The 11,306-nt window shown below is 38.3% G+C and overlaps 1 protein-coding gene across 9 annotated transcripts in view; it reads left to right on the forward strand.

Moving 5' to 3' along the window:
- AGFG1 (ArfGAP with FG repeats 1) overlaps positions 1–11,306 on the forward strand; it is a 36,196-nt gene that overhangs the window by 23,955 nt on the left and 935 nt on the right. For 2 of the 9 annotated variants that reach the window (XM_014256185.2, XM_088060759.1), the window contains exons 6-14: positions 3,451–3,570; positions 4,200–4,271; positions 5,223–5,432; positions 6,276–6,456; positions 7,116–7,195; positions 7,490–7,582; positions 8,872–8,919; positions 10,299–10,457; positions 11,059–11,150. In XM_014256185.2, the coding sequence (XP_014111660.1) occupies positions 3,451–3,570; positions 4,200–4,271; positions 5,223–5,432; positions 6,276–6,456; positions 7,116–7,195; positions 7,490–7,582; positions 8,872–8,919; positions 10,299–10,457; positions 11,059–11,150 (1,055 nt within the window). The remainder of the gene's footprint in view (positions 1–3,450; positions 3,571–4,199; positions 4,272–5,222; positions 5,433–6,275; positions 6,457–7,115; positions 7,196–7,489; positions 7,583–8,871; positions 8,920–10,298; positions 10,458–11,058; positions 11,151–11,306) is intronic. The other 7 variants (XM_014256188.2, XM_088060758.1, XM_014256187.2 and 4 more) reach the window with 7 other exon arrangements.

Raw genomic sequence — 11,306 nt, forward strand, 5'->3', positions numbered from 1 at the left:
TCTGTATTTAATTTACAAAGTTCCATAATTTGGGCAAAATTGAGATTTTGAAGATTGTACATGACTGATTTTTCTGTAGTTTATAGATTGGTAATAGCAACAAGGATCAAAATTTTTGGCATTTAGATTTCTTAAAAGCTAATGGACTAGATGACCTGTACAAAAGATTTTACAAAGGTGCAGTGACACAGCACAACTCTATCACAGATAACATGGGAGAAGAGGCTTTATCTAGAAAAAGCAAAACAGTATCAGAATTATTTTGTAAAAAGTGGTGGTTTTTTTTACTTTAGATATATGTGGATTTTATTTTAGATTTTTTTTTCTGTTTTGCAGTGTTTCACGCCTTTATTGCATGCCAGGTAGTGCAAACCTCACAGAGGAAACTGCAGAGATTGTAGGAGCAGCTGGCATTGCCATGACTGGTGTTGTCATCCCTGGCTGTAGCCAGCTGGCTTTTGTACTGCCTCACTGGTCTGCTGTGGCAAGAGCAGCTGTGAATCCATGGCAGTCTGCAACACCCTGCAGTTCCTGAATTTAGGATTGTTCTTGGGTTTTTCTGTGGAGAACTGAATTTTGGAATTGGCAATCTACTTATTGTCCAGGTGCAGGAGAGTACAAGTCTTACCTGGTCTTTACCTTTGTGCCACATTTACAAAGTTTGAAACTTTACCACATAAAATAAAACAAGATTAATATCAGAATACTCAGCTGAAGAGGCTTTACAGCAATACTGTTTGAACATGGGCTCACTTGAAAGTCATCCTTTGTGTGTCAGTTGGTGTAGTAAAATGAAGTGTTTTGTAATGTAATACACTCCAGTTTTTAATTTTGATCCAAAAGATTCTTCATTTAAGATTCTTGACATAGTTTTCTGTTGGTGTGAGTGGTTAAAATAAATAATCTTTCCCTTATTCTAGGACAACATTTACATAATGCTCTTTGGTCTACTTAATATCGGTCTCTTGTCTGTCCAATTGATGCATTAGGATGAAAGTATCACTTTCATTTTTAAAGTAAATTCTTAATCTATTCCTATTAAAAAGCTACTGGTTTAAAAACCAAAGGAACTCAAACTTCAGGATTTGGAGTTGGAGTGTGTAAAATGCTGTTTGAACCAATACAGAGGATATAATAGAAGTAATTTTTTGTCTGTTTGTGCCAACTTTTTGCCCACTTCAGAGGTGAAAATAACTTTCCCAAGATCTTGCTTTCACTTTGATTTTTTTTTTCTCCTTGCTGACTCTCGTACTGTGGTGGGTTGGCTTTGCCTGGTTCCGGGGCCTGCGGGACTGTGTGTTCACTCTCCCATCAGCAGGGTTGCGGGAGAAGACAAAAAAACTGGGGAGTCAAGAGAAAGTTACTGGGAAATCCAGACTTGATTTAGTTTATTGGCAATTAATAATAGAGTAGGATAGTAAAAAAATAAAACCAAACCCACCTTCATCCCTTCTTGTGAGGCGTAATTTCACTCTTGACCCTATTAGCTACTCCTCATGTTGGGGCTGGGGAATGAGCATTGCAGTTAAGTCTTAAGATTTCATCTCTGTTGCTACTCTTCCTCATGCTGCTCCATTGTGGGGTCCCTCCCATGTGGTGGGATATGGTTCTTCTCAAACTTATTGGAATGTGAGCCCTTTCCATGTGTGTCAGCTCTTCAAGAGCTGCTCTAGCATGGGTGCTTTCCATGGGCTGCTGTCCTTCAGGCAGGGTCAGATCTCCTGCCAGAAAACCTGCTCCAGTGGGGCCTCCTCTCCATGGGAGCCTACTCCAGCAGCAGCTTTCCATGAGCTCCAGCCTCCTCATGCCCTCCCTACCTGCTCTGGTGTGACCCCACAGGCTGCAGTGTTATACCTGATACTTCATGGGCTGCAGTGGGACAGCCTTCCTTACCATGGTCTTCTCTGCGTCCTTCCCTCCCTCTTAGCCGACCTTGGTGTCTGCAGTGTTTTCTCTTGCATTTTCCTCACTCCTCTCTTCCACAGCTGCTGCATACTGGTTTTTAACCCTTTTTAAACACCGTGCCCCAGCCAGCACTGCTGGTGAGCTTAGCTTTGGGCAGTGGTGGGGCAGTAGTGGAGCTGCAGCAGCTGTGCAGCAATGGGGGCAACTTCTCACCTCACAGGGGAGTTCTCTCCTCACAGGGACCACCCTGGATGCTCCCTGCTGCCAAAACCATACTCTGTAATCTAACTCTTATACACATGGTTTATTAAACGTGGTATCGAGTCCAGCCAAACCTCACCCTCTCTCCCACTGTACTCTGGGAAGGCAAATGCAGGCCCTTCCATTTATATTAGCAGCATTGTGAGGTACAGTAGTTTGTATTAAAATGTCTTTTTAGTTTATGAATTTGTAGTACAGGTTCTTTTTAAGAGAAATTAACTGGAATAATACAACTTTCAATTAGCACTATCAGACTAATAAATTACGGTACTTCAGCAATCAGCATAATGTATTCTCTTTGCATATACTTAATCTGTAAAATCTCTCCAGAATAAACAAATTCTAACCTAAAATTATAATGTATTGCCATCTGTTATTCCAGAAGGTGTTTTGTGAGGTTTCTTTAGATAGCAGCTCAAGTTATCTTTATAAAAAGATTTGGTTTGCATTTAATTAAAAACATTTTTTCATTTCTTGCTTATAACAGAGTTTAAGGGCTTCTGTGGACCTTACCAGTTAGGCATGCAGTTCCTGTTGAATCTATAGATGCTTGAATGTCGAGCTGGTCAAAATTAGAGTAGTGTTAACTTCTATTTTCTCCTATAGTATGGCAAGGAAAGGAAAGTGAAAACTGAAATTCTGTTTGAAATTTCCTGGGATTTTATTTTGTGGATACTCTCTATAAATACTATCTTCTTGCCATTGGTACTGATTTTCCATATTTCTGTACTCTGATTTATTCTTTTAGAGACTAAATTTTCCAGTTAAATGAAATTATAAACCAAGCCAAAACTACTCAAATTGTGCCAACCAAAATTCACCAGAGGAAGAAGCATTTGGTGTATGAGGAATTTGAATTGTCAGTATGTTACAAGAATACCTTCTAATTTTTATTCACAAAGAAGTGTTCAGTTAGCCCACAAGTTCTAGTTTTGGCAGCTTTGGATTCTGTACTTTATGGCTGTTTTTTCCTGAGCAGCCAGCACTGCAAACACTTAGGGTTAAGTTGAAGTGGATTGCATTGGGTCATGCAGTTGTGAGTAGCAGCTTGTGTGAGGACAGAAGTGGCATTAACTGGTACAGCTCTGTGAAGGTGATTTGTGAAAGCTTGTTTAAAGACAATTTCCAATTGTAGAATAATACGTAATTTTCTTCATGTCAAAAGCAGCACATGGTAGTACATAACCCTTGGAGGCTGTCATGACCATGAATTCAGTTAATACATCTGTTTTTGTGTTTATTTCCCATATCCATTAACATGTTTTGTTCCTTTGCGATTTACAGCGCAGAACTCTGCCAATGCAGGTTTTGCAAACTTTGATGCATTTGGACAGTCTAGTGGCTCGAGTAATTTTGGAGGTTTCCCCACAGCAAGTCAGTCTCCTTTTCAGCCCCAAAATACAGGTAGAACTCCTAGCACTTTTGATTAATACTTAATTGAAATAATCCTTACCTTTATGTTGGAAGGTACCGAAGTTGAGTTTTTCTTGCATCTGCCTGCTTTAATGCAATCAAGCCATCTGAAGCTCTGGGGAAACTCAAAATGAATTCCTTGTGTTTGGTGTTGATTTTTTTTTTCCCTAATGCTACTCAGAAGTCTGATTTATGGCACTGTGTTTGTTAGCTCTACACCTGAAATAACTATGAAAAGAATAAACTCCTTACTGCTTTTAAGAAGTATTGAATTGACTCTGTCTTCTAAGAGAAGCACTTCAGTAGATCCAAAAGGATGTCACAGTACCAAACCAAGTGTGTGTCTATGCATATGTATAGCGTATGCGCACACTTCAGTATGCTTGAATTCATGTGTAGAGCCTATTGCTAAGATTTATTTTGCTTTCCTTTGATTTGATCATGCTTTAGAACTTCTGCTTGAGTTTACACTTGCTGTTTGTCTAGATCTTTGGCTGACTGACTTTCTTTTCCTTTTTTTTTTTTCTTTTGAGTGTGGTGTTGTTTTAAACTTTTTTTTCAAATTTTCTTTCTCCCTTCTTATGTTAACTTTAACCCACACACAATTTCTGGCTGTCCAGCGTTCAGAACGCTTTCATCTAGCTGCAGTTTTGGTGAATTTACTTCAGCTTTTCCTCTCCAGGCTGTACACAGTAAGTTCCACGCAGTGGAAAACTCAGCTTGCTTCATTTTATGCCATTGTAGTATAGCACTTCCATTCCTACTGTTGCATATGTTTCAACTTGTTGCTTATGCTTTTAGAAAGTTGTGTTTTTGTTTTGGAAAGTTCTGTAGTATGAGTGGAATCATCAACCAACTGTTATAAAATGTGATACACTTAATGAAACAACTAATTTAAATTTAAGAATGTGACCTGCCTAGATTAAATTGTCTGGACAATGAAGAGATGGAAGTTCATGGTGTAATACTTGATCTGAAATTCAGTTGTGTGGACCCATATCAGATTTCTAAAGTAGATTTATGTATCTCTGACATCAGTGGAGATTTGTTATAAAAGAGCTGTGTTGTGTCTTCCCCCTAACCTCTTTCCTGATTGGATGCAGTCTAAAACTCCTGAGAACAGAGAATCAAACTCTCTAAACCTGGGCATGAAATCATACAACTTTTGGACTTCCAGGCACTTCTTTTTGCTTAGGATGATGGCTGACATCTGAAATGACTAAACCACTAAGTAAATACAAGTAGTAGCTATTCATTAGCCACATATGGTAGGGAAATGAAGCTTCTGTATTTTGAATATTAAAGATTAAGACATCTTTTTCTAGGAAGCTTTTGTTAGTGAAATTACTTTTAACAGCTAAAAATAGCGTATGGTTTTCAGGATCAAATTATGACTGTGGTCTAAAGTGTTGAAGTTTGGGGTGTTTATCCCTGATATGCAGTCCAAACAATACATTATAATTTTTTTCTGATGGCCCACTGAACTCTGAAAGAAATGGGAAACAGTCTTAAATGTGTAGGATGGGGCAGGAAAACACATTGCCTCACATAACCACAAAGGGAGGGTTATTGTGCCATCAGTTACAGTTGGAGAGACTTTCTAACTTTGGAGCATTGATCATGTTTAACTTAATTTGTTACAGGTGGAAGTGCTGGATCAGTGAATGCTAATTTTGCTCACTTTGATAACTTCCCCAAATCCTCCAGTGCTGATTTTGGATCCTTCAATGCTTCTCAGAGCAACGCCACAGCAACTGCAGGCAGTAAAGCTGCAGTGAATAAACTGAATCTTCAGTCAGCTGACAAATATGCAGCTCTTGCTAATTTAGATAATATCTTCAGTGCAGGGCAAGGTATTAAACTTTATTGTTTGCCATGGTTATTCTATATGTGTATAGTTACCACAAGGATGGCTGTGCTTGTCAAAGTGCTGTAACTGTATTTAAAAATTTCCCTTCTCTAAGTGATCAGTAGAATTTTGTGTCAATGTACCCTTAATGTGCAAGATGTAAGTTTTAAGACATCATTCCAAAAGGATGTCATTAGAAGACTGCTTTTTGGGAACCTATTTCCCATCAAGATGAATAATTCTAAATTAAAATATATAAAGAATCATTACTGCAATAATAAAAACATATAAAAATACAAATATATATTTTAAATTTGTACTAAAACCTATAGTGGATGCTCTGGAATGGAGAGCTGCAGCTGTTGCAAAGAGGTACCAGAGCAGCTTTCTTACCTCTCTGCCACAAAAACATTTGGCTTTAGTTTTTCATAAGATACTAGCAGTGATACTTAGATTTAGTTGATAGTAAATTAAGGAGAAAAAGCTAGTTATTCTATTACTCAAATGTTCATCTTGAATAGTGTGTTAAAACTTACGTTCATTTGTACTGAGAGGTTTGTTCTGAAATGGATTGTATGAGGTTAGGTGTTCTGTTCATTTTCTAGTTGCAGATGAATGGCTTATTTTTCTAGGAAAACAAAAGCTCTTTGGGGCTGCAGAGTACCTATAGAGGCAGGACATTTTGCTAATAGCTAATGGCTTGTTAAACACTTTCTCCTCTATGCCCTAGTGCTTATTTAATTTTTAAGTCTGCAACCATCTGTGAACTTTCATTTAGTTCTCAATGTCAGCAGGACAGAAAGTGAAACCATTTTCAGTATGTTTAATCTGCTCTCTTTCTTTCTAGGTGGGAGTGAGCAGGGAAGTGGCTTCAGCACAGCAGTGTCCTCAGCAGGTCCTGCATTGTCAGCCCCCAACCAGTCAAGTGCATCTTCAGATAAGTACGCGGCACTGGCAGAGCTGGACAGTGTGTTCAGCTCCACGGCCACCTCCAGCAACGCATACACTGCCACCAGTAACGTCAGCAGGTACGCTGCCATGGCTGTTCTGTCCCCACGCTGGCTGCAGCAGCAGCATGGAACAGCTTGAAATCATTTCTCAATCTGTTTGTTCTTAGCTAAACAGGGAAGCGTTGAATGAGTTTAGAGGTACAATTGAAACTGCATCTCTTGTTTTAAATTCGGCAGTAGTGAGGGATAGCATACTCTAGGAATGCTGTCAGCAGAATGTTCTCTGCACCTTTCTAGTCATGACATGCTAACCCTGTTTTATGGTGGCACTTTGCAGAGTACTTGCATGCATGCTCAGAATCATAGGCTCATCCCTGAAAAAATAATTCAGGTATTTTTAGTATAAATGGTGCCACCCCTTTCTTTTCTAGATCACTGAAGTAGAAAGTACCAAATGCCTGTTAGGGGGTTGGTATTGCAAGTGCCCCTAAGGCTTCTACTTTGCAATCTTTGTGTTGGCCCAACATTGTTCTGCTGCTGTGGTGGAGATGACTTTCCATTTCTCAGCACTAGTGAGAGTGTCTGACCCTGGCATCAGGGAGGTACATTGCAGTGTGCAAGCTGCACATAAGTGTTCATCCCCTTTCTTTTACATGCCAGCAGTAACTGTAAATTGTATTTAATTATTAAACAAGCAATTCTGATTTCACTGAATGAATTGTATAAATTATTTCCAGCAATGCTTTTGGAACAGTACCTGTGGCTGCTACTGCACAGACACAGCCTGCATCTTCAAGTGTGCCTGCTCCATTTGGAGGTATTGAAGTGTTACTAACAACCTTTGGGGACTGTAAGCAAGCAATCTGCTAATTTTTACTTGATAATGCTCTTCTTTGATACCACTAGTACTGAAGCTAATAAAGGTACTATTAACAAAAAAGCACTCCTGTCAAAGTAACTGTGTTTTTTAATGTATCTTCTTACAAATTCCTGATTTTTCATCTAAATTTGAGCATTTATGTGTTTTTGTATAAAAGCTGTATAAACTTCATGTGAGTCAGACTGGCTGTTAGAGAAACACTTACTTAATAAAATGTCTTTAATCTTTCAGCAACACCTTCCACAAATCCATTTGTAGCTGCCCCTGTTGCCCCTGTGGCACCTTCAACAAATCCATTCCAGACCAATAGCCGAGGAGCAACAGGTTAGGAAAAAATACATTGAGTGTTTGAGAAACTTCCTTTAAAGAATTGCATTGATTCTTTTTTCCTGTATCTGTATAGTTTCTTAAAGATTTTCTGTATTATCTGTCCCTAGTCTATTTGATGTGTTGTGTGTTTGCTCAGTGTTGAGGTGCAATTGTAGGATTTCAAATGGTGGCCATGAAAAATGTTGAAATGATTTGTTTGAGCTCTACCTGTTTGTAATCTATGTATCACCAGCTTCCAATATTATAACCTTGGCTTTAGAGCATGTTTATAGCAGGTAGCCCTGACATCAATGATCTTGAAAGCCCTTCTTTTTAATTTCTTTCTTTATTTTGAAGTGTTGAAAGCTCTCAAAAAATAGAGGTGAAGTCAGAACCAGTAAAAACAAGGCTCTTGGGATGTTAGCTCCTCACTAGTCCATTTATTAAGTACACTAGTGTCTCTTTTTTAAAGCATATCTTTAATCTTTACACTCGTTTTGTGGGAGGAGTCTGTAGAATCATAATTCCATGGGCAAAACTTAATCGCTTTTTAAGAAAGAAAACTTATACTTCTTTAAAACTATGAACTTGGATTTAGATGGCTGCCAGGTTATGCTGATTTTCCTCTCCAGAGCAACTGCTAAATTTTGACACCTTTATCTGTTAGCTGGACTTCAGCAGATTAAAATCTGCTGATGTGTGCATTTTGACATTGAGTTGTGGTTTGCTCAGTGATTTAGGTGGACTTAGTTAAAAACTGATTGGATAAATTTGTATCTTCTGCTGAAATTAATTCTCTTTTCAGTGCCTTTTGAGATATTATGCAGCTAGACTTGTTCAGATATTTGATTCCCAAAATTCCTAGGTGGCTTATTTTGGATCATCATTAAGAATTTGTAGCCTCTTTAGATAAATTTCTTTGAATATGGCACCTCTATCTTTCCACCTTCTATACAGCTGTCCCTGGCTTGCTGAGGTTCCAAGCCTTTGGCAGCCATCCTGATGTTCCATACTAGGTGACAGAAATAATGTCTATAAGTAAATGTTCAGCCCCTTTCAGTGTAAAGTGTAAAGTTACAGCTTATCCTTTTATGTGTTCTTCCTGCATGAACTTTGCTATTTAGTACATAGGAGATCTGTTTTGTAGAAATTATTTCTGATAGTTTTCTAATATTAATCTATTGCTGGTCACGCTATTGATGAACTGTTTGGTACATATGTATATCTATTTATATATAAGAAATGACTGTTCAAGAGTGTATAAATGATTTGACATTGTCTGGTCTCTTTGTGGCTTCCATAAGGCCTCTCGGGAGCAATGCACTCTCACATATTTCCTCAGGCTCATTTTGGTAGGTGGCCACATTTGGTATCAAGTTTCTTGTGGCTAATTGTTCTTGCTTGTAAAAGCTTATTGACAGCTATCTGGTTCTCTGCACGAAGAATTGTGGAAGACTTCTTAAAAATGGAATGGGTGTGGGTATTTGGCACCTGGGCAGAGGGAGAGAAGAGCATACATAAGACATCCTGTTGAGCAACCAAAACAAAACCATTATTGATACCCTCCATGGTCGCCGTATAGTGCTAATGAGTGATTGTTGAAGTTTCTGGCAACAGTAGTCTGAAGCCTTTTGGGATATTCCAAGTCCCCTTCTGATTTTGTTGTGCTTCTGTTTGCTGTTTTAGCCAAGTTTGCTGTTGAGTTAGCTGCTCTGCTCACTGTAACTTGAGAACAGTGTTAGTACATTAGTTTTGCGTGCACTTGTCAACAGTTTGTCTGTATGATGTCTTGCCCTTGAATTCTTTTAGGGTAAATATTTCACCTGATAATTAAGCTATATTCATTAAATTTATTTTATCAGCTTTTTTTAAACAGTTGAGCTTGCATAAAATGTAGCTTGTAACATTTCAAAAGAGAAGTCATGTTTAGCTAGCATAGAATACCTTGTGTCTGTATTTGTACCCAAAATCTTCCTATACACTTCTCGTTTCAAGAATAACTCCCAAAAGACTGAATAATGGTTTTGTTGCTATACTTTTGCACCTAATGTGCTCCTGTTTATTTGCTGAAGGCATGGGGAAATGCTTATGAGCTGTGTGTTCTTTATTTGAAATGTTCAGCAGAGAATCAGATGAAAAGTTTTGGGCTCTTTTTGTTTTATGTTCTACCTTAACAGTAAGAGGGTTTGCAATAGGAACTTTGTGTGCAAATAATGTGCATGGTGAGAATTTCCTTAAAGACATTAAAGATGGGATGAAAAAAGGGGATGCATGTATCCCTTTGATTTTTTTATTTTTTTTTTAATTAATAACCTCCTGTAGTGCAGCTTGAAGTAGGAAAACCCTTTTATGCTTTTCTCAGAAGGAGAAAAACAGAGGGACTTAGGCTGCCTGAACCTGCTTGCTTCTTATGTGTACAGACTTCTACCAGAGTAGAAGGGGGAAATATGTAACACTGAGAAGAAAAAATAATTTCCTCTTCAGAAAGTGTATCTGAATGTGCTGGATCTACTAAATTTTAAATAATGCCATTCATTTTTAAAGTGTAAAAGCAAGTTATGCACCCTGTTGGTGATTGAAGGGAACAAATCAGTTCAGTGCTATAGAAGTTGAACCAAACTTTTGTTCAGTCAGAGGACATTAGAAGACTTTTAACATGGCCTTATAGTAATTTGTTTCATGAAAAAAGTGATTTCTTACAAATAATTGCATGTTATTTTTTGCCTACTAGCAGCAACATTTGGTACTGCATCCATGAGCATGCCAGCAGGATTTGGAACTCCTGCCTCGTACAGTCTTCCTACTAGTTATAGTGGCAACTTCCAGCAGCCCACGTTCCCAACCCAGGCAGCTTTCCCTCAACAGACTGCTTTTGCTCAGCAGCCAAATGGTAGGTCTGCATGTTTTAGATAACCTTGTCTAAACTGGAAACATGGAGAAAATGGTGTCTATAAGTTGGCAATAATGGGTGGATATTTATGTCTACATGAACTTGATAGTAATGTTGATGGGTTCCCACACTGTTTTGGCTCTGTAGTTGAGTCTTCTGATTTGGCTGTGTGCAGTTGTGCCACGACCAAACTGAAATTTTACCAAAATCTCATATAAAATGGTAAGTATTCCCAGGCTTAAAGGGGTTTTAGGCAAGAAGGGCTGTATTGGAATGTCTGCAACACATTATTACACTTTCTCTAACTTCATAGAACACAGGCAAGAGAAAATTGGAAAGTATTTTCTCCCTGAATTTATATGATATCATAACGCTGAAAAAACTGTGTTTGTAGAAATTGGAGATTGATGAGTTATGGACAGTTGAAAACAAACAAAAAGCTCGGCCACAGTGTTTTACACTTATGCTCCTGATCATAAGGATAAGTAGGATCAGTCCTGCTGATTCTGGAGTTCAAACTTAATTTTGGCTGGGAGCTGCAGCAAAGAACTTTTTGAACATTGTTTAGTAGTATTAATTTTTTTTTACTTTTCTTTCCAAGGAGCAGGTTTTGCTACATTTGGGCAAGCAAAGCCTGTAGTAACTCCTTTTGGACAAGTTGCAGCTGTTGGAGTATCTAGTAACCCTTTTATGGTGAGTTGTTTCATGTCCATGATTTCTGTGTGTCCAAAGAAGAATAGTCTGTAACACTTAATTTAGAGATACACAAAGATTCGGGGGTTTTCTTGCTTTTAATAAGGGAAGGCAGCATGTGACTCTCCTAACTGCTGCTCACTGCTCTGATGATAC

Source organism: Pseudopodoces humilis, chromosome 11 (genome assembly GCF_049639895.1).
Source record: "Pseudopodoces humilis isolate 2021_Gansu_Grassland_sample_001 chromosome 11, ASM4963989v1, whole genome shotgun sequence".
Taxonomy (NCBI): domain Eukaryota; kingdom Metazoa; phylum Chordata; class Aves; order Passeriformes; family Paridae; genus Pseudopodoces; species Pseudopodoces humilis.